Source organism: Schistocerca serialis, chromosome 9 (assembly GCF_023864345.2).
Source record: "Schistocerca serialis cubense isolate TAMUIC-IGC-003099 chromosome 9, iqSchSeri2.2, whole genome shotgun sequence".
Lineage (NCBI taxonomy): Eukaryota > Metazoa > Arthropoda > Insecta > Orthoptera > Acrididae > Schistocerca > Schistocerca serialis.
Window position 1 is genome coordinate 308,204,625 of NC_064646.1, and position 24,612 is coordinate 308,229,236.

At 37.8% G+C, this 24,612-nt stretch overlaps 1 protein-coding gene across 6 annotated transcripts in view; it reads right to left on the minus strand.

Moving 5' to 3' along the window:
* Positions 1-24,612, minus strand: part of LOC126418892 (uncharacterized) — a 277,815-nt gene that overhangs the window by 63,338 nt on the left and 189,865 nt on the right. For 5 of the 6 annotated variants that reach the window (XM_050085900.1, XM_050085902.1, XM_050085901.1 and 2 more), the window contains 4 exons: positions 16,503-16,818; positions 11,038-11,106; positions 7,684-7,829; positions 6,553-6,718 (listed from right to left, as the gene is read on the minus strand). In XM_050085900.1, coding sequence (XP_049941857.1) covers positions 6,553-6,718; positions 7,684-7,829; positions 11,038-11,106; positions 16,503-16,818 — 697 coding nt within the window. The remainder of the gene's footprint in view (positions 1-6,552; positions 6,719-7,683; positions 7,830-11,037; positions 11,107-16,502; positions 16,819-24,612) is intronic. The other variant, XM_050085907.1, reaches the window with a different exon arrangement.

Consider the following 24,612-nt stretch of genomic DNA (forward strand, 5'->3'; position numbering starts at 1 on the left):
AAGTTTTATTCTTATTTAAACACTCAATTTCCTTATCCACAACTTGTTTCCTAACTTTTGGTTCATTACTATTCATCACTTCCTCAAAATTTTGTGAACTACGAGCACTACAGAAATTCACATAAATAAAGTTACTCATTACATAATCATTAAATCTATCAGGCACTTTACGTTCTCTAGATGACTTTCTCAACTCATGTTCTTGACTTCTTACGATTGCTTGAACCCTCTATGATACCCTTTTCTTCCATTTGCTCATTTATAGGTTTACATTCTTTGCTTTTATACTCAGAATCACTAAAATGTCCACACTTTTAGATCTATATACCTGACATCCTCTTCCACAACATCATCCTGTCTGGCAATGATGATTTTTTTTTATATTTGCAGACTAAATCGATGAATGAAAATTTGTACCTAGGACGGGATTCAGATCCCGTACAAATTTTCTTCATTGCTTCAGTCTGTATACATACATACATACATACATCACAGATGCTTGAAATTTGAAAAGGTCTCTGGAACCATGTTGTTCCATTTGATAATTTTACAGTTAATTAGTACTTTGTCTATAACTCCACAGGTGCATAAAAAATTCCTAAGTCTGCTTTACAGTCCCACTTTGACTTTCTTAATTATTATGGTGCATGTACAAAATACAACTGCAAATGTTTAACATTAGGTTTCTTTCTACATAATATTTCATGAGGGGTTTTCCTTTCAGTGGTAATAGCTCAAATTCTGTTTTTAAGGCACACAGCTGCACCAGTGACTTTGAGCCAAAATTTCCTATCTACTCTTGCTTCAGCTAACAGGCATCAAAACATATCCATAACTGTTGTATCATTTAATTCATGTACATAGGGACCACATGGATTTAAAAAGATCCATTTCTGTCTTACAGAAAGGAAAGACATCTGAATTTAAATATTCTTTCCCATTGTTACATATCAATTTCTTAATAGCTTTGCCAGTTAGATATTAAGTTCAGTTATCGTATTCATAAAACAATCAAACTTGATTTTTAGATTTGTCAGTGTACACTCCATCTTTGTTGGAATAATAATCAATAAAAGTGAGAAAATATAATGCCTCCAGTGTTTGCTTTCTGATAGTATGCACTGGCACTCCATACCAATACCTCTGACGAAAAAAAATCTGAACCACAGATTTTGAGATCTGAATCAATAGAATTTTATTTTTTACCAGTATAAATGTTGTATTCACACTTTTAAAATGTGAAAGTGAGCACTGAAATAATGCTTAAAGAAATCTTAAACATCCCACAGATGATCAAAGTACAGGAACCTCTCTTTTTCTGAAAAAGGGCTGTGTATGCCCATGTAAACCGTGAGCTGAGAGCCCACTTCAAATCAGTATGAATAATGTCTAATGTTTCTTTTGTTTTGTTTCTATTATTTTCAAAAGCAAATTGTGCACTATATTTTCAATATAAACTTTACAGCTAATAAATTCTGATTCTAAATTTGTTGGCAGTCCATCTTCTAACTGCTGTTCACACAATGCATTCAAATCGTTAAAATTTACATGTCCCAGAGTAGGTTGTCATTTCATCTCCACGACTCTCACTACTGACAACATTTACATTAATCTCTTTCTCATCAAATGTACTTGTCATTTTAGAAGCCTTTTTTTCTTTTAAAGTAATCACATGTAAGTTATTGGCTTTAGAAAAAACATTTGAGATATTACCATGGATAAAATTGTATGTTTTCCTGTTATTTTAGTGCAAGTGATCAAATGTATATTCACAATTTGACATAAAATACATCTTTCATTTCAAATGGAATTGTGTCATCACAAATTGGAAAATAAAACAATGGAAATTCCAGGCTGGAACAATGACAGTATTGTGAAAAGGACAGATTGCAATCACCATATACCGAGGATGTTAAATCGCATATACACACAACAAACAAACTGCAAAACAAGTAATCTTTTCAGCCAAACGGCCTTCTTCAGAATTAGACAAAACACACACACACACACACACACACACACACACACACACACACATTCATGCAAATGAAACTTACACACACATGAACACTTTCTCCGGCTGACAAGGCCAGACTTGGCTGAAAGTTTACTTGTTTGATGGTCTTTTTGTTATGCTTGTCTGATCAACTGATCTGGCCTTGCAACATCAACCAAAATGGCCTTGCTGTGCTGGTACTGTGAATGGCTGAAAGCAAAGGGAAACCAGCCGTAATTGTTCCCGAGGCCATGCAGCTCTGCTGTATAGTTAAATGATGATAGCATGCTCTTGGGTACAATATTCCAGAGGTAAGATAGTCCCCCATGTGGATCTCCAAGCAGAGAGTAGTCAGCAAAATGTTGTTATGATGAGAAACAAAACGTGTTCTATGGATTGGAGCATGGAATGTCTGATCCCTTAATCAAGAAGGAAGGTTAGAAAATACAAAAAGAGAAATGGATAGGTTACATACACTGGGAGCCTTCCTAGATGTTGACCTCCATCTCAAAGATGGCTGCATCAGCCATATCGAACATACTAACTACCAGAAATATCTTTACTTCGACAGCTGCTATCTGTTCCATATGAGGAAGTCCCTTCCATACAGCCTAGCCACCTGTGGTCATCGCATCTGCAGTGATGAGCAGTCCCTCTCAAAATATGCTGAGGGTCTCACTGAAACCTTCACTGACTGTAATTATCCTCCCAACCTTGCACAAAAACAAATCTCCCATGCCTTATACTTCCAGTTTCCCACCACCTCCCAAAGTCCCACCGTCTGGCCACAGAAGAGTATTCCCCTTGTAACTCTGTACCATCCAGTACTGGTACCCTTCATCATGCCCTGAAATGAGAAATGCCCTGTCCACTATCCTTCCCACCCCTCCCACAGTGGTATTCTGCCATCCACTGAACCTACACAATATACTCGTCCATCCCTACACAACCCCTGCTCCCAAGCCTTTACCTCATGGCTCATACCCCTGTAATAGACCTTGATACGTGACCTGTCCCATACATCCTCCCTCCACGACCTACTCCAGTCCAGTCACTAACATCACATACCCCACCAAAGGCAGGGCTACCTGTGAAACCAGTCATGTAACCTACAAGCTAAGCTGCAACCACTGTGCTGCATTCTATGTAGGCATGAGAGCCAGCAAGCTGTCTGTCCACATGAATGGCCACTGACAAACTGTAGCCAAGAAACAAGTGGACCACCCTGTTGCTGAACATGCTGCCAAACATGATATCCTTCATTTTAATGACTGCTTCACAACCTGTGCCATATGGATTCTTCCCACCAACACCAGATTTTCTGAATTGGGCAGGTCGGAACTTTCCCTGCAATACATCCTACATTCCTTTAACCCTCCTGGCCTCAGCCTCTGTTAGTGACTGTCCTCACCCCGTTTCCTGTTCCCATTCCAGCACTACACAGCCATCATCCCACCATAACATCCAGTCTTTTTATTTCTCTCCTTTTCCACTGCTTCCCCCCTCTGTCTCTACCTCTCCACTGCCCTCTGTCTAACCTGCAGCACTTCACTGTCCATCCCCCTCCCACCATACTATCCCCCCCCCCTCCCCACTCCAACCCAGTTGCCACTCCCATCATGTACTGGTGCTGCTGCTCGCAGTGTGGTTTCAGTTGCCTGAGACTGCAGTTGTGTGTGCAAGTTGTGTGTGTGTGTGTGTGTGTGTGTGTGTGTGTGTGTGTGTGTGTGTGTGGTCTATTGTTGATGAAGGCCTTAAAGGCTGAAAGCTTTAACTGTGGAGTCTTTTGGTTGTGCCTATCTGCAACTCATCATCTCCACTACATAGCGAGTGGCAATTACTTTCACAATATTGTTACATTCCATCCTGGATTTTCCATTATTTGCTTGTCTATGTGGAAGAGACCTGAAGATACAGGAAGGTTTCAGACTGATTATATAATGGCAAAGACAGAGATTTCAGAACCAGATTCCAGGGGCAGATGTGGACTCTGACCACAATTTATTAGTTATGAACTGTAGATTAAAACTGAAGAAACTACAAAAAGATAAGAATTTAAGGAGTTTGGACCTGGACAAACTGAAAGAACCAGGAGCTGTAAAGCATTTCAGAGAGAGCATTAGGGAACAATTGACAAGAACAGGGGAAAGTAATACAGTAGAAAAAGAATGGATACCTTTGAGAAATGGAATAGTGAAGACAGCAGAGGATCAAGTAGGTAAAAAGACAAGGGCTAGTTGAAATCCTTGGGTAATACAAGAGATACTGGATTTAACTGAGGAAATGAGAAAATATAAAAATGCTCTAAATAAAACAGGTGAAAGGGAACATAAATGTCTAAAAAATGAGACTGATACGAAGTGTTAAATGGCTAAGCAGAAAAAGCTAGAGGACAAATGTAAGGATTTAGAAGCATATATCACTTGGGAAAAGATAGATGCCGCCTACAGGAAAATTTAAGAGACCTTACGGGAGAAGAGAATCAACTGTATGAACATCAAGAGCTCAGATGGAAAACCAGTCTTAAGTAAAGAAGGGAAAACTGAAAGGTGGAAAGAATTACAGAGGGTTTATACAAGGGAGATGTACTAGAGAGCAATATTATGGAAATGGAAGAGAACATAGATGATGATGAGATACAAGGTATGATACTGTGTGAATGCTTTGACAGAGCACTGAGGGGGAGGTGCAAAAATCGTAGAAGGACACCAAGAGATGAATGCAGTAAGCAGATTAGAAAGATGTAGTTTGCAGTAGCTATTCAGAGGTGAAGAGGCTTGCACAGGATAAACTAACATGGACGCTGCATCAAACAAGTCTTTGAACTGAAGACTACAAAATGGTTCAAATGGCTCTGAGCACTACAGGACTTAACTTCTGAGGTCATCAGTTCCCTAGAACTTAGAACTACTTAAACCTAACTAACCTAAGGACATCACACACATCCATGCTCGAGGCAGGATTCAAACCTGCAACCATAGTGGTCGCGCGGTTCCAGACTGTAGCACCTAGAACCGCTTGGCCACCCCGGCCGGCACTGAAGACTACAACAACATCTGCAACTCAATGTTTCCACTATATGGTGAGTAGCAATCTATCCCTTTCATAATATTAAACTGGAAGACTATAGTATTTTCCATTTTTATATCTTCCAAAACTCTGTCATCCACAATTTTTACATTCACAAGCTCATTTAAAATTATGTAATCAGAAAAATAATTTTATTATTAACAATAGGATCTACGCAACCACTATCCAATAACCAATAACTCTATACCTTGTTACCTAACTGAACATTATTACATGCCATTGGTTTTGTACCTTTCCTACAAAGCTGCTAAAACCGTTTCCACTCTGTTTATAGCCTCTGCTTCCTCAATGACAAACGGCTCTTGAATCATGCTGCTCACCCTGGCCCTCACTATGCTGATGATTTTGCCCTGCTCAATGACGTCTGATATGTGGACATGAACCTGTCTTGTCCCTGACTGGCAGCAGTCCCTCTTGAAATGTCCTGGTTTGACACACCTACAACACAGCAGCTCCTGGCAGCTCATGTTTTTTCCTTTTCAGCATTATATGCACTGGCTTTTACATCTTCACTTCCATTCTCAATATGTAGTTCAGCTTCTTTTTTTCCATCACTTTCACACCTCCTAATTTTAATTAATACACAGCCCCCCACAATGAAAAATGGGGAACATCCCCATGTCACTATGGTCTTTTAAACTCAGTTTTTCCAGTTTGTTTCTGCAAACAATTTGCAGTGCTGTTGATTCCTTGCAGTAAGACTCACCAAACTTTTTCATTTTCTTCAAACACAGTTTCCTTAAGACAGCCAACGAGTGCAGTCGTATGTGTTTGTGTGTGTGTGTGTGCATGTGTTCTGTTCTGATGAAGGCCTGTTTGGTCAAAAAGTTTGTTTGGCAGTCTTTTTCTTGTGCCTATCTGTGACTCAGCATCTCCACTATGTGATGAGTAGCAACTAGCCTTTTCATAATATTGTTACAAATTCCAGTTGCGTATTTAAAATTTCTCCACACATCTAGTCCATTGCAGTCAGATTTTATTCATTCAAGGTATCCTCATTGCCCATTCTCATTTTCGCTCTTGAAGCCACTGTACAGCATTTCTTCATTTGCCTTCACTATTTTCAATTCCTGCAGTCTTCTCCATCAGACACCACTATCTTAATGTCAGCCATGTTCAATTCCACAAACAGCACTTGCTGAAGAACAATCTTCTTTTTAGTTAACAGAAGAGCACCATTTTTCTGAATAATAATCTTTCTTTCTTTCCATTTTTTTTCTTATAAACCGTGAAATGCTACCATAAAATACATCAATCTTTACAATGTGAATGCACTCACAGCACAGAACTGACTGATCATTGTGCTGTAAACAAATATACACTCATTGTTGAGAACACTCTCGACACTGTCAATGCTCTTGGTATAAATGTATCACATTTCAACAAGCAAGCAAAAAATTATTTTAACTGTTATTAAATGTTATCGCATTACAGAAGTGGATTTATATTTAAAAGGACATAATCACCTCCCAAAGCTCTCGTTTAATGGGTTGAATATCCTTATCATCTGTCTTGCTTTCGATTATTTTATCAATATCATTAATTACCAAGTTGGTTAAACTGCAGTCACGATGCATTTCCTCTGCTACTGATTGAAGAATTTTTAAGTCTTCTTCAGTCAAAGGTGGAAGCCTAAAATGAAAAAGAACAAAATATTTGAATCTACAGATTTTGTATCACATAGTGTGAGGAAAAAATTATACTTTTCGAGGTAATCACCATTATGACTACACAAAACTAATGATTAGTAATTTTATTACATTCTGCCTTTATAGAAGATCATGGATCTTAGCTTATGCATAATAAATTGAAGAATGAGGAATACATATGATGGCATCATGCAGATTCTGATGACAGCAATTTATTAATATTCAGAGGCTGCTACAGTAACCCTTGAACAATCAAGAAATTTCTTAAAGGAAATAATTTTTCTGCAAATTTTTTTAAAATAAACACTTTATTTCATAATTTAGGAATTACCTAATTTCGTCCTCTTTGACATAAGACTACAGCACATTTTTTTTTTTTTCCTGTGATGTGGCATGCTAATGCCCAAAGAGATGAAATCAGCTATATGTAAAATTATGAAATAAAATGTTTATTCCTAAATTAAATAACAACCCACACAGAAAATGACACCCTTCAAGAAATTCACAGTGGCTGTAATCCTGTACATACAAAACACTAGATAGATATTTGAGGGTACATTTAAAATAAATATGAGAGCAATATATTCATCAATAAATTATACTCACTATTATTAGCACAGTACTTACAGTTGAGATCATTGCTTTTTGGATTTGATATAATTATTTGCTGCATAAACACTGGGTATTGATATGATTTTTTACTGTACAAGGCAGACAGTGCAATGACCAGTACTAAGGTCACAATATTTCCAAGTTGTATATTACGATCATTTTAATATTATTTTCATGTATACATCTACAATATTGCAGATAACTCATTTGAGATAAACAATGACTTTTCTCACAAAAATTCTTTACAGTATTTAAAAATATTGATGCTCTGATTCTTATGCCAAAGGTGCACAAATCTGCAATGACAATTAGGTTAAATTTCAGTAGAAATCTTACACTGCAGGTAACTCTGACAAAGCATCCTCCAGTACACTATTCAAGCAACTGGAGGAGTTCCCAGTTGTGAAAATTGTGTCTTGGCTGGAATTCTGCAGGTTAGCTACATAGCGATCTTGATAAAGGCCCTGGGCGTAGTTTGTGACCTAAATATAAAGAGAAAGAAATCTCACAGTGATTATTTGAAACTGAATGGTCAGGTATACAGAGCAACATTTTTGTACATATCTTATGTTTTCATAAATTGTTGATGTAATTCAATGATGCAACATTTTCAAGAGTGATAGATTAAGTAATAATTACAAGTATTTTAAAGAGCAGTAGATTAAGTAATAATTTAAAAGCATCATCACATTCTCTTCTCTCTTTCCCTGTTCATTATGTATGGCGCCCCATGTTGGCCAAAGTAAATTTGATCTAAAAAACAGTGTGACTGCAAATAATAAAAAGAGTTAGTTTTGTAAATATTAGCATCCCCCGACTTTGACAGAAATTCTACATTCCATGGAAATTAATTGAGTGATTTAGTTTCTAGTCCATTACAAAGATAAACATCTAAAGTGTAACACATCGCAGGCTGTCTTTTCCTCTGTAAACACTTATTTCTAAAGGAGTTGTATTCAACAATACTATTTTATTCATAGATTTCTATCATACATTGTTCCCAGGACATGTTTATAAATCTACATCTCCAACAACATCTGTCTCTTGAAACATGTAGTTTAATGTTAGATTAAGAGCAGACATACAAAGCCCTGCTTGTGATATAAAAAATGTTAGCTTGTGTTAGTACCAGCTGACTCCTACTTTACACAAACAAAATATTTGTAGGAGATTTACACATACAAAACATCTTTTTTTCCTGTTCTTTTTATTACTTTTGTATAAATTTAAGGGACAACAATAACTTGAACCATTATTTCCTTTTACAAGTTAATATGGGTTTCCAACTCCTGTTAAAACTGGGATCGAGGTCAACCTGGACAGATTCTTTGGAGACATTCTCAAATGTAAAATATTTCCTTGAGATTCAATTGAGCCATAGTCATAGTCTATAGCTGCCCTACTTCATTGTGCAAGTGTTCAGACAGACAGTCTCTCCTCCTGTCATTTAAAATTCTGACATGACACTGGTTTCCCATAATTCGTGGCTCACATACTGTTTGCAAACTACACACTTTATATTTTCTGGTCTGCTGATACAAAATTATTTAGAAAAAATTGTCCATGATAACATACTGTGGTAGGCCAGAAACTGAATGGATAGAAAGAAAATATTACATCTCTGGACCCGGGGGGAAAAATCCCAGGAGCTTCTTCTTATGACACTGAAATAAAATTATCTCATTCTTACAAACCCATTTTTTTAAATGTATGTCATCTGTGAATTACACACATTATGTATTCATCCAAATGCACAACAAGCTCACTCATGAATTTCTGCCCTCACTACAGCAAATGAGAGAGGTGCAGATAACTGAACTGTAGAATGTGTGCTAAAAGAGCATGGAGCCAAAATAGCCACAGGTTTGGTGAACACCAACTATGCTGTTGTTTGTTTGCTTTTTACTGTTAACTTTTTTGTGGTGGTAGAATATTGCAATGACTATCACAAGAAATTTATCAGCATAATTCACAAATAAACCTTTAGTTTCCATAATTTAGTGTACCTCTGAGACATGAACATGGCCTTGTGATAAGTCAGCACTGTAACTGGAATAAAATGTTTTCTTTAACACTCATGAGAAGCTGTGAGGACTGAGCACCCAAATAGTGATCAATAGTGTGCAACTATCTCTAAGTGACTAGTTTCTTTGAAATGTGTTTTATCTTTTTCATATAGGATGCGTCCAGTTGGTTCTTGGTATATTACTTGTGTTGCACTGTGTATGTGTGCTCTGTAATTTATTCAATAAAACATTGTAATTTTACTCTACAACCACACAAGTGTTATTGAAATATCAGTCCACCTGGAATTCCTACAATTATGACCCTCACATGATTGTATTGATAAAATCACTGCAGCCTATATTTGCAGGGAAACTTACTTAACCGAAGGGTCCAGAGCATGTCGTCCAGCATGTATGCTGGAACAATTAATTCATGTAAATGCCTACAAAATTGTGATGGCATTCTGCTGTCCAATTTTTCTGTGTGCACTAGTTGCTGTATTTGTTGTTTTGGTGTTTTGATTAATCTTCGGAGAAAGGTGGCTTTTGCTGTACCAGATTTTTAGAGGTGGCAGGAGATGATCAAATCACATCAATTATAAGGTAACAATATTCCCCAACACTGCTTATTAGGATGAACAACTTTTGAGTGTCATGCATTATGCTGTGGCTGGATAGGAATATTTCCACAATAGCAAACTACATTCTTGGATGATCTGGTTGAAAAGGAGGTAGTTAACATGGAGATCACTGTCTAACAAGAATTTCATGGAAAACATGTCCATATGGCATTAGTTCAGTTGATCAGAGGACTGCAATGAATGAAATCCCATTAATCAAATGCGGCACAGAAGGAAATTCAGAAATATTCACACTCATGGTTGAAGAAACAGACTTTATTGCATCGTTTTTGGCTCATAATGACAAAGAAAATGATGTGGGACATTGCTGTGCAGATGTGACTCAGCAGAAAATAGAGAATCATTCAGATAAATACTGTCCTGTACTTGGAGAACTTTATCTGAACCATTTGTAAAGTCAACAGGAACTGCAATGGACTGAGCCATACATTATCTTTATAATTGTTCTGCATGACCATCACTATGTGCTGGTAGTGAAAGCTCTTTACTTTCTGATTTCACTGCATACATTGTCTCTCTGGCATCATTCAAAACACACCACTAACAATATCACCATGCCAGTAGAATGGACTCAGTGTTCATTGCTACGAGCAACTGTCTCTGTGAAGCACTCTCTTTTATATCTCAGATGTCCCTGAAAGTGGTTCATTCACTTGTTTTGGGTCAAACTGCAGGGATTCCAGGTGGATTGCTATTTGGATTAACACTTGTGTGATCGTGTAGAGCAACTACAGCATTACCGAGCAGATGTGCAAAGTATTCACACAAATAGGATACCAAGAATCAACCGAAAGCTTGTTACACTACAAAGATACAACACAGTTCAAAGATACTAGTCACTCAGAGATAGCTGCATACAATTGGTTGCTATTCGGGTTTGAAGTTCCCACATCTTGTCAGAAAATATACAGCAGAGGAAATGACAGAGATGATTTCTTGTAACTTTTAGCTTTATCACAACATTACTAATTTCAGATCTTTTGGTGTATATTTTCCAGTACAGAGACACAAAATTATGGAAATGTTTCTATTCCATGTCATACCTGTTGTGATGATGAAACGTCTGGACAGAGAACTGTTCCTCCTCCATGATTGTCAGATGATACAATGCGCTAGAATTATAAAAGAATGGATCAAAAGCACTGTTAGTCTTCTAATTAGGAAACACACATGCACATGAACATGTAATATGAATAACACTTTGTAAATATGAAGACATGTTCATTCAACAAATAAATCATATCTGTTAATCAAATATGATGAAATCATAATTGATGCTCTTTCTATGTGATTGTAGGAGTACCTATTCAGCACATTAAACAGGAAAATTTCTGTGAAGTTTGGAATGCAAGAGAGAGATAGGCAGTGTCAGAAATGAAGCTATGTAGATGAATCATGAATAATCCATCAACGGCCCAAAATGTATTGTCTTAGGTACGAGTACCAGTGTGCCATAGTTTAAATCTGTCATGAAGTTTCCAAACACTGCACACTCCACAGCTTGTCATGAAGTTTCAAAACATTGCACACTTGACTGCAGAGCGAAAGATTCATTCTGGAGTTCTTATCCTGTTGTGGCCAATGAAAGACAAAACTTGTATATTTATGTACTAAATGGATGTGAAAAATTATTTGAAGAAGAACTGCTCACTTAACTGACTGAAAAGTCTCCATTAGCAGTGATTTAACACCCACTGCTGAATAAAGCCCTCTTATTCCAATTATTATGATCTTCAGCCACACATATTGATGCTGTTACAGCACAATGCCTACAGGTTTACACTCACCATACACTAGGTCATAATCTCAGTCTTTCCTTATTTTGGAATTTGGCATTGAACTTTCTAGGTCTATCCATTATCCATTTGTCTGGCTACATCTCGTGCTTACCTCTATTTAATTTTCATTATAGTCAAAATGACAACTTTCACTTCTGTCTATTCCCTAATCCATTTGTTTGTTTTCCTGACTCTCCCAGTACTCCACAATGTGCAAATTTCTATTTCTCACCAAGCAACCTTCAAATTTTGAATGGTTTTTGCATTTGTCCATACCTCAAAGCCATAAGTCAAAATTAATAACATACAATTATTGTAAAATGTCCATCGGAGGCACAAGGTAAACTATTTAGTTTACCAACAATACTCTAGAACATTTTTACTTTTGTGTTTATTTCTTTTCCTGTTGATACACCTTTATCTTCAGCTGCAGTAAACACAAAGACTCTTCGATTGGTTCTATAATTTGTTTGTTCGTTTGTAGATGTTTTTTCTCAGTCTTTTATTCTGACTATAACTGATTTTGAGGCCTAGTGTCAAACTACTCTACTAATTTTTACTGTTCATTACTGAAGCTTATCTGTGCTAGTGGCAAACAGACCAATGTCATCATCAAAACAAAATGGTTCAAGTATGTTCCATTAACATGTATTCATCTCTCTTTTTTTCCCAGTTAAGTGATTTCCAGATTTTCTCTTTGTCTTTAATCTTGGCAGTGAGGCTTGACTCTTCTTTCAAATATGAAGTTTCCACTATCCTGATGAAATCAAATGGAAGCTCTAACAATGATGTATAGCTTTTTCAGAACACGAACAAGGGTTAAATAAATATCTTATTTCTCAATGGCTGTTATTATATGGTTTTTTTGTGATTAAGTTAAATCTGTTAGTCCCAAACAAATTGTAATTCATACTCATTGTTCTGTCTTATAATTTTATTTACAACTTGCAAATGGCACATCTCACTTAGCATTTTTTGGCTGCACCATTCAATGATGCAGCTGTCATATTGTGGCCATTGCAGTAGCATCTAACGTGGATGTATATGTGGGATAACTCATAAAAATATTTCACTTTGCAACCCTGGACAGCAGCACTTCATGTGCTCATTTATTTATGAAATATTTGTGGTTCATTAACAATGGAAGTCAAGGCAATGACATGTATACCCAGCCCTACAGCAGGTGGTATCAAACAGTTGATACAAACTATTCCAATCTACTGTAGTGCTCCAGCACTGTTTTAAGATGGTAGTAGAAGCTGTGCCAAGCATTATGGCTGTACACACAAGGTGGTAATCTCATCATGAGCTTGAATTTCCCTTCAGCTCTCTATATATGTCCCTGTTCCAGAGATCATTGTCACTGTAGCACATCCGGTGTGAATGGAAATGTCATGGTATAACAGACACATTTCCCAGAGACTGATCATTCTGTCCTGAACCCATTCATGTCCTGATATTGCCATTTGCCATTGATGAGGCATACTGACACTTGATTTTATGTTATCAGTTTCTCCGATTGCACTTCCTGTGATTGGGCTTGGTATAATACTGTGCTTTTATGGTTACATAATATTGTTAGGCCTGCGTGGAATCTTAATCAGCACTTCTGGTACATTGTTTTAGATATCCTACAGTTTTACCTTCTGTAATCAACAGCTCATGATATAGTGGATGGCATTTCTGCCTCTAGATCAAGGGACCCTGGGTTTGAATCCTGGTCCCATCACAGATTTTCTACACTCAGCGACTGGGTGTTTATGTTGCCTTCATCTTTTCCTTTCACCTTCCTTGGCACACAGATCAAAAAACTGGTTTCAAATAACAAGACTTGCATCAGGCTGGCTGACTAACCACAGATGGGATCTCTTGGCCATTAATGGCATAAAATCACTTTATTTCATTTTTATCTTCTGTTGTTCTAGGTGATGCTCCATCAGCAACATCCCTTCTGTTGAATACTTACATACTATCCAAAAACTTAGCCTTTTGAAAATATATTATTGTTTTGAAATTATTTTGTTAAAACATTTTCTTCTGTGGACAATTTGTTTTGTGTTCGGACTGACATTTACACTGACTGGATGGCAGGTAATGAGTGGAACAACAGCCCACAGTTGTAAGACAAAACAGATAACATTTTATCATCAGTGGACTGAGGGAGCAGTTTCGCTTTGAAAAACAAAAGCTTTTCTTCATGAATATTATCTCTAGCTGACTCGGAAAGATCAAGCAGCACATTCACTTTGCTGCTTAACTTCATTAATGGCTGCCTGCACCCAGCAACAAGAAGATAGATTTTACACAAAAGAATAAGTAGATGATGAAAATGAAAAAGGGAGAAGCTTGCTTCCATTTCTTTGAAATTGACAAGCGGAACTGCTGTTAACTTGAGACAAAGTGATTTTTGCAGAATACCTCCCCCTCTCTCCCAATAACTAAGAGCAGAACTGATTCAAGTTCATTGTCTAGTAAGTTTATCACTTTTGTCCTTGAGTCATTCATGGTGCCATACCTAAATAAAATCTTTTCGATTTTCATGTACTGCTACTTTGTAAAAAACGCTTGAGCTTTTGACAGCTGTCTACACTATCATCATCAAGAATAAAAACCCTCTGCCTTCTGCATATGGCACAGTATTCCACTACGTAATAGCAGAGTCTGGAACCTCCATGGGAGAGCCACAGCGATGCATCTGCAGGAAGCAGGATTGGGTTGCTCACAGCAGCTCTGACCTGCCATGGAATCAAGTGACATCAGGTGGTATGAGGAGCAAGCACCATGTTTGAAACTGATGCTCCTGCCCCCCTACCATCATTGAGCACTTGCATTTGCTTTCACTTAATATCCCAAGACTGTGAATGTGTCAGCATCTGTACAGCTCAGACCACTCATACTGCTGCTGAGCTCTGTGCTGAGTACACGCCACACATTAAACATCGGGAGCTCGAGAAGCTGGCCAGGGCTAAACAGCCTCGAGGACAAACAGCCTCGACAAAGGTCTCAAAATACAATTTGAAAAGATGAGAGTTTTTTTCCCACCCAATGTCACACTGGGATTCTTCTATGAAGAAGTGGCCAAGTTTAGAATATTGAATTATGACAGTGAACTTGCAGTTCTCTATCGACAAATTACACTGTAACTGTAACAAATTATCCGAAGATGGACAGCTGGCCCCAAAACTGGGTATTTGAAAATAAAGGAAAGCAATCTGCAGACTGAAATTGGACATTTTTGTACAAATAAAGTTCACAGACAATCCATAATAATGAACATGTCTAATTTTGGTTAGAATGAACCACAACTATTTCAGCTGAGACCAGAAGTACACACTAAGCAGGGCATGGGGGCAGGCTCTGAATACTGAATGAAAGCAAAGTTGGATGCTTGACACTAAAAGGTGGGAGTGTTAGTTTCAAATGTGGCACCAGACTCTCATGCCACCTGACGTCACTCAGTCCAGTGGTGGGCTGTAGCTGCAGTGATGAGATGCCTGTTCACTCACCACTACAGCTCTCTTTGGAAGGTTCCAGGTGCTGCTATCACACCTATTGAAGTACAGCACTCTGCGAGTCTGGCATTCAGTGGATTTTTACTCCTGCTGATGATGGCTTGGGCATTTTTTTTGAAGAGCTGTGACTTGAAAACAGAGAAGATTTCACACAAGTGCAGCACTTTCTTTCCAGAGGAGGCTGTCACTGTATTTGACTACAGACAGTTCAGCAGTTACTTGTATGTTTATCTTATCATCTGCACACCAATGTAGTTCACTGAACTCCCGTGACAACACTCCTACATTGTACAACTCAATAACACTCAAACCCTGAACTTTAACCCTTATAATTAATGGTTCATGACTACCACCTTCTCATCAAAATTCAACCTTTCCCATACACTTTATCTGTTATTCTTTACAAGACAACCTACTATGGGTTTGGAAAAGAAAGAGTTGATGATGGAGTAAAGGTTTGTATCAAGACATAATGTATGCCAGAGTAGCATGTATTACATACAGGAGTAAAATTACCGAATTTAAGTTCCCCATGAATACCATATGAACATAAATTATTATTCTGTAACTAATTCTTTTCAGCACTTGATGCCTGTGCAATACTTGATTTATTCTGAAACATAATGCACTGAGTGTCTGTATGAGTACTCGTTTCAGTCATTACTTTTTCAAAGATGTGTTGTCAATACTGTTTCACAGCTTATATTATCAATATGGCACTGCTGCCCACCTAAACACTTGACTGATTTCCTGAAGAGTTATTACCTGCAGGATGAGGTTATATTTTATACAATTAGGCATTTTTCTGATAAACATGTGTAGTCACCTGAAAATGGGAATTAAGTCTCTTTCCAGAAAATTAATGCAGAACAAATGATTCAACCTTGCATAACACCCAAGAAGAATTCAAATTAAATGTTTTATTTTATTAATTTTAAAGCTAATGCAGAATTATTTCATATACACATTTATAAAAAAAATAATGAATGTGTAATCAACTGTGTGTTGTCACTTCATGGCACAGCAAGAATATTTCTCTTTATGTAGCCATCTTGGGGAACATCAGTGAACTTAAAAAGGGCTCTTTAAATCAATACACTGTTGATAACAGAAACTGAATGAAAGAACCTGAAATCATATTTTGACCAAAACAATCATTCATATTTCCATAAGGCATTCACTGGTGAACTAAAGACAGAAACAAACCATAGGTAGTACCTGTTCATAAAAGTATGGTACAGTCCTGCTGTTTGCTGTTGTACAGACTCTATCTGGTCCACGTGATAGAAGATCTGATTCTTCATTCTCCTCATCCTCTTTCTGGTCGTCTTTTATGGACAGGTTTTTGATCTGATTGTTTAGATCATTATCTTCATTTAGAGAAATATTACATAATGCTAAAACAAGATTGTTTTCTGTCTCATTTTTTTCATTCTTCTCCTCACTGTTCTTGTCATTCTTTGCTTCCGATGCTTTGGTTCTGCTGACGTTGTTGGTGGTGATATTGTTGCGGGTGACTGTGGACTTCACAGAACTGCAATGGAAACAAACAGGCATGCTGACATTAGATAGACTGTTCTCCTGATTGTCACTATGTATTTTACATCTGGCTGAGAAGCTGTAATATTATTACTGTTGCAATGTTACTCCACAGAGGGCTACTGCAACTTCCCAAGTCTCTCCAGCCTCCCTAAATTAACTGAAGAAAATTTTTCTATTTCCTCATCTACATAAATTTTCCAGAGCTACCTCCATCTGACTTAGCCTATGATCTTCTTTTTGTTATCTCTCTCTTCTTTCCACATTTTTTAATTATTCACTAACCAAACTTAAAACTTTTGTAAGGGACAAGCTATTGCTTATGTTATTGTCTTTTTTTTCAGTGCCTCCTAACATATGGGTTGGAAGCTTAAAAAATTTCCTTGGTAAATAAAGGTTGTTAGGTTCATCTCTGGAGTGAGAAAGCACAAAGTACTATCTATATGTCCCTTTATGTGCTTAGTTGTCTGTTGCATACAAAGGAAAACCTGCAGAAGCACAAATAGCAACAGACTATATATAACCATGGCACATTTCACAGGTAAATGATTAACATCTTGATCAAATATTTAAGAAACAAAAAATTACATGTATATTGGGATACAATTATTTGACATTCTTCCAATGCAATCACACAGTGCGTCATTGAATACCTCCAGGAACACTGCATAAAGATTATTTTTACACATTTTACATTAGAGAAGAATTTAAACAGAGATAAACTTTCATTTTCTATTGAAGTTGCTGTGACCCCAATTTTTACTCCTATTGATACATTTTAATAATTCCTACCTACATCCATTAGGCACAAAACTCTTGATGACAACACCATTCAATACTGTCACATAGTGCCATTTAGAAATAAATACTACATTATAATTCTATTCTTTAGTATTTTACTTAAGGAATTTATTGACTGTTAATTGACGGCTGCCAAAGATGTACAATAAAACTGCTTGCCAGTTCCATCTCTTAAAAGGCAGTGATGTGAAAGGCCAAATCAGAAAATATATGCCGATCTCAGTGTCTTTTGGTATTTCCCATTAATTCTCTCTCTTTCATGTGTGACTGGCATGATGAGTAACCCACATGTGTCCATTTTAACTGCTTCAGCATATGAACTACTTTATGTTTTTGCCTACTTGTTTGCAACATTCAGGAGAAGCAACTATCAGTAGCATCATTAAGAAGATTGACTGACGAAAAATACAAGCAAGTCCAGGCAGTAAGTTTGGCTTGTTGAAACATGATCAATCAGTAGAACACAAAATGAACTAAGGTAACCTGAAAAGTGTTATTTTTGCTTCAGGCTCTCTTTCACCATAATTGACATCTTCTTTAACTCACTTGTCATAGTGATATACCACGTTTTGAATCCGTATGTCAAATTATGCTGTCAGTCACGGCAACTATATTGTGACTGCCTGTTTGAAAGCATTACCATCACAGTATCATGTGCCAGCATATAACGCTTTTAGATGCAAAACAGGATGAAAATCAACTGGGGTGAGGTTAAGCAGTAGAGGGATGAGCAAATGTGTTTCAGGCCTAGTCTGTAAAGAGTCGCTGGACTGCACATACAGGAAACTCAACCACCATTTGACCTCACATATCTCAAAATACAGTGCACAGGAATTCCTGTGTTGTTATAACTCAACCACCGATAGACCTATTATATTCCAAAAGCTCCTGTCTAGTTATAGCTACTCTGATGTTCACTTTTTGTGTCAAAGAAGTACTCCCTGGATTTCCAGTTCACTTCTGGAGTCTCATGTAACACACATCCCTACAACAAAGTGTTACCTCCCAATATTTGTATGAGAGTTGGACAATTTCAGCATGGGTTACTATGTTTTGGTTTTTTTTTTTTTTTTTCATTTCATTAAGTCACAGTTTTACATTTCTGAACATGTAAAGTAAGTTGCCAATCTTTGCACAACTTTGAAATTTTATGAGATCTGACTGAATATTTATGCAGCTTCTTTCAAGCAGTACTTCATTATAGATAACTGCATCATCTGCAACAATTTGAGATTACTATTAATATTGTCCATAAGATCATTAATTTGTGGGACATGCACTGATGAAGTTGTCATAGTAAATATGTATCATTCATCTCCATATCTCTGAGACACTCATGATTTATTCATTACACATTTTACAAATTTGGCAGTGAGTACCAGTACTGGTAGATTCTGTGCAATCAGAAATTGTACCATTGAAAGCACTTCACACTCTGTAAGCATTTTAGCTGCTTTGGGTATCAACACACCTATTATTGAGTGTCTGCATTCCTGTTATCCCTAGCAGTGATGTCCTCATTTAAATTTCGAATCAGTAGCAGCTTAAAGTCAAAAAAGTTACTCCTTTATCTTTTGTATGAATTGATTGACCACTGATGGAATCTCTTCACCATGTATCAGATTTGGATGATTGTGAGAGGTTGAAATTCTGTGTTGTATTGAATCTTCAAATTTGGCAAGTGCTCTTGGAAGAACGAGAAAGACTGAACATTTGCATCAGTATGTGGCATGTTTTCAGGCATGAGGGGACTAGAGCAAAAGCGGACCAAGCGCAAAAAATTGAAAATTCTAGGTATAAGACAGTTGGATGCAAAATATCAATAATTCTTCAGAGCAATGGTGAACAAATTAGATAGATCAATATTCTGTCTGTAGGCTGTAGTAATTCCTTGATGCTCCGAGACAACAGTGCCATCTTTCAGAGTAATGGTGGACCAAGTCCACAGTTTAATATTCAGTGTGCAAGATGCAGTGGTTACTTGAGGCTCTGAGACAATAGCACCTTCTGGCTATGGTGAACCACTTCATGCTGCAAAGCGAATTACAGAAAACCTGGAGGGAAAACATGCACACAATGAAATTTATGTGGCCAGATTTGATTTGCAGGAGGCTTTGTCTTTCCTTAAACTATCTATGTCTACATCATATGATATAAGAAAACCATACATGTAGTATATGCATGACTGGATCCCCACATTTCGGCCACAATGTTCATGGGTGTGCTTTACAGGCCAGGCATGGCCCTTGCTTTACCTTGGGAGGATATTTGTAAGCCAGATGATTCATTAGGCTGAGTACAACAAGCCTCCTGCAGCAGCCATAGTGTCTGGGGGAGCAAGCCACGCTAATACATGGCGTACAGGTTGCAATATACGGCACTGCAGTCAGAGCTCCAGACCGAACATCAGCTGCCTAGAGTCTGCGCTTTGGACGACAATGTCTGCCACTGCCACTACCCATCAGACGTTGCCATCTCATCTCATCCCTTCACCAGGATGAGACACTGGACATGTCAGTTGCTCACACACCTGGACCTATATCTCAATGGCCCACGAGCTTACAGCTTTATGGTTCACTGCCGCTGATCATCCATGGTATTTCCCACTTTATCACCACTTCTGACAATAATGGACTTCGTCATGTTGGGCACCCACTACACATCATCAAGATGGACTTTACACTTTTAGTCAAGTGTGGAATTTTGTCCTCTGAAGCTGTACTGAGTTAACACATGATTAATAAACAAAGAGCTATTATTGCAAGGTTTGAATTCATTCACTACCAGCCACACAACTCATGCAAGGTTATAACAGTGTGAACACAATTTTGGCACTATCTTTCAATCAACCCACAGCCATCATGTATATGTAGGATAGAAGGTAGAGGATCACCACAAATAGCAAACTGTATAAGAATGTATTTAAAATGTATTCATCAAGCCACAAACATTCTCTTTATTATAATACAAGTTCTGGACAGAATCAAAACAGTAAGGTGGCTCTCATCGCAGTAAAAACTAGTCAATGATACAAAATGCAGGTGGAAACAACTGACAACAAATTTTTGGTATCGGGCTATTCATTTTTACCGAATGATGCTGACTTTGGTTTAATAGAGAAAGCTGCAAGTAAGATCCAATATATCTATGGCACAGAGTATTGCTGCAATATTGTAAAATCTGCAAAACACAAAACACCACAATTTGAAGTCAATGTAATGAAAGGAGAACATTTTACAAAATCATTAGAACAGGCAATTAAAAACAGAAAAAAGATATAGATGGCTATGAGATAAACTAGTTAAAAATTTTATGGATGAAGTATGAAAGAGGCATGCCTTCTACAATGATATTTAAAGGGAGGCTAAGTGATTTGGTTACTCATGGAGGTAAATTTTATGACTGAAGAAAAGTGGAAATAAACTAAATTCAGTAGCTAGTGTCCATTAGGAACAGATTACAGCTTTAAAAGATTCACAGGTCCATTACAATGCACACTACAAGAATCTTCCATCTGCAGAGATTTCTACAAGAGGAAGATCACAAAACGACCAGCAAGATTTTCAAGAACACTGTTGTTGTTGTTGTGGTCTTCAGTCCTGAGACTGGTTTAATGCAGCTCTCCATGCTACTCTATCCTGTGCAAGATGCTTCATCTCCCAGTACCTACGGCAACCTACATCCTTCTGAATCTGCTTAGTGTATTCATCTCTTGGTCTCCCTCTACGATTTTTACCCTCCACGCTGCCCTCCAATACTAAATTGGTGATCCCTTGATGCCTCAGAACATGTCCTACCAACCGATCCCTTCTTCTGGTCAAGTTGTGCCACAAACTTCTCTTCTCCACAATCCTATTCAATACTTCCTCATTAGTTATGTGATCTACCCATCTAATCTTCAGCATTCTTCTGTAGCACCACATTTCGAAAGCTTCTATTCTCTTCTTGTCCAAACTATTTATTGTCCATGTTTCACTTCCATACATGGCTACACTCCATACAAATACTTTCAGAAACGACTTCCTCACACATCTATACTCGATGTTAACAAATTTCTCTTCTTCAGAAACGCTTTCCTTGCCATTGCCAGTCTACATTTTATGTCCTCTCTACTTCGACCATCATCAGTTATTTTGCTCCCCAAATAGCAAAACTCCTTTACTACTTTAAGTGTCTCATTTCCTAATCTAATTCCCTCAGCATCACCTTACTTAATTCGACTACATTCCATTATCCTTGTTTTGCTTTTGTTGATGTTCATCTTATATCCTCCTTTCAAGACACTGTCCATTCCATTCAACTGCTCTTCCAAGTCCGTTGCTGTCTCTGACAGAATTACAATGTCATCGGCGAACCTCAAAGTTTTTATTTCTTCTCCATGAATTTTAATACCTACTCCGAATTTTTCTTTTGTTTCCTTTACTGCTTGCTCAATATACAGATTGAACAACATCAGGGAGAGGCTACAACCCTGTCTTAATCCCTTCCCAACCACTGCTTCCCTTTCATGTCCCTCGACTCTTATAACTGCCATCTGGTTTCTGTACAAATTGTAAATAGCTTTTCGCTCCCTGTATTTTACCCCTGCCACCTTTAGAATTTCAAAGAGAGTATTCCAGTCAACATTGTCAAAAGCTTTCTCTAAGTCTACAAATGCTAGAAATGTAGGTTTGCCTTTCCTTAATCTTTCTTCTAAGATAAGTCGTAAGGTCAGTATTGCGTCACGTGTTCCAGTGTTTCTATGGAATCCAAACTGATCTTCCCTGAGGTTGGCTTCTACTAGTTTTTCCAGTCGTTTGTAAAGAATTTGTGTTAGTATTTTGCAGCTGTGACTTATTAAACTGATAGTTCGGTAATCTTCACATCTGTCAACACCTGCTTTCTTTGGGATTGGAATTATTATATTCTTCTTGAAGTCTGAGGGTATTTCGCCTGTTTCATACATCTTGCTCACTAGATGGTAGAGTTTTGTCAGGACTGGCTCTCCCAAGGCCGTCAGTAGTTCCAATGGAATGTTGTCTACTCCGGGGGCCTTGTTTCGACTCAGGTCTTTCAGTGCTCTGTCAAACTCTTCACGCAGTATTATATATCCCATTTCATCTTCATCTACCTCCTCTTCCATTTCCATAATATTGTCCTCAAGTACATCGCCCTTGTATAGACCATCTATATACTCCTTCCACCTTTCTGCTTTCCCTTCTTTGCTTAGAACTGGGTTTCCATCTGAGCTCTTGATATTCATACAAGTCGTTCTCTTATCTCCAAAGGTGTCTTTAATTTTCCTGTAGGCAGTATCTATCTTACCCCTAGTGAGATAGGCCTCTACATTCTTACATTTGTCCTCTAGCCATCCCTGCTTAGCCATTTTGCACTTCTTGTCGATCTCATTTTTGAGACGTTTGTATTCCTTTTTACCTGCTTCATTTACTGCATTTTTATATTTTCTCCTTTCATCAATTAAATTCAATATTTCTTCTGTTACCCAAGGATTTCTACTAGCCCCCGTCTTTTTACCTACTTGATCCTCTGCTGCCTTCGCTACTTCATCCCTCAAAGCCATCCATTCTTCTTCTACTGTATTTCTTTCCCCCATTCCTGTCCATTGTTCCCTTATACTCTCCCTGAAACTCTGTACAACCGCTGGTTCTTTCAGTTTATCCAGGTCCCATCTCCTTAAATTCCCATCTTTTTGCAGTTTCTTCAGTTTTAATCTACAGGTCATAACCAATAGATTGTGGTCAGAGTCCACATCTGCCCCTGGAAATGTCTTACAATTTAAAACCTGGTTCCTAAATCTCTGTCTTACCATTATATAATCTATCTGATATCTTTTAGTATCTCCAGGGTTCTTCCATGTATACAACCTTCTTTCATGATTCTTAAACCAAGTGTTAGCTATGATTATGTTGTGCTCTGTGCAAAATTCTACCAGGCGGCTTCCTCTTTCATTTCTTAGCCCCAATCCATATTCACATACTATGTTCCCTTTTCTCCCTTTTCCTACACTCGAATTCCAGTCACCCATGACTATTAAATTTTCGTCTCCCTTCACAATCTAAATAATTTCTTTTATTTCATCATACATTTCTTCAATTTCTTCGTCATCTGCAGAGCTAGTTGGCATATAAACTTGTACTACTGTAGTAGGTGTGGGCTTCGTATCTATCTTGGCCACAATAATGCGTTCGCTATGCTGTTTGTGGTAGCTTACCCGCATTCCTATTTTCCTATTCATTATTAAACCTACTCCTGCATTACCCCTATTTGATTTTGTGTTTATAACCCTGTAGTTACCTGACCAGAAGTCTTGTTCCTCCTGCCACCGAACTTCACTAATTCCCACTATATCTAACTTCAACCTATCCATTTCCCTTTTTAAATTTTCTAACCTACCTGCCCGATTAAGGGATCTGACATTCCACGCTCCGATCCGTAGAACGCCAGTTTTCTTTCTCCTGATAACGACATCCTCTTGAGTAGTCCCCGCCCGGAGATCCGAATGGGGGACTATTTTACCTCCGGAATATTTTACCCAAGAGGACGCCATCATCATTTAATCATACAGTAAAGCTGCATGCCCTCGGGAAAAATTACGGCTGTAGTTTCCCCTTGCTTTCAGCCGTTCGCAGTAACAGCACAGCAAGGCCGTTTTGGTTATTGTTACAAGGCCAGATCAGTCAATCATCCAGACTGTTGCCCTTGCAACTACTGAAAAGGCTGCTGCCCCTCTTCAGGAACCACACGTTTGTCTGGCCTCTCAACAGATACCCCTCCATTGTGGTTGCACCTACGGTACGGCTATCTGTATCGCTGAGGCACGCAAGCCTCCCCACCAACGGCAAGGTCCATGGTTCATGGGGGGGTCAAGAACACTATGATTCAGTAAGTGAGGATAAAATGGTATTTGTATGAAGGAGAAGAAGGAAAAGAAGAAGAAGAAGAAGAAGCAGCAATGTTAAATGAGCTTGCTTGTAGGTTTACAGTTTGG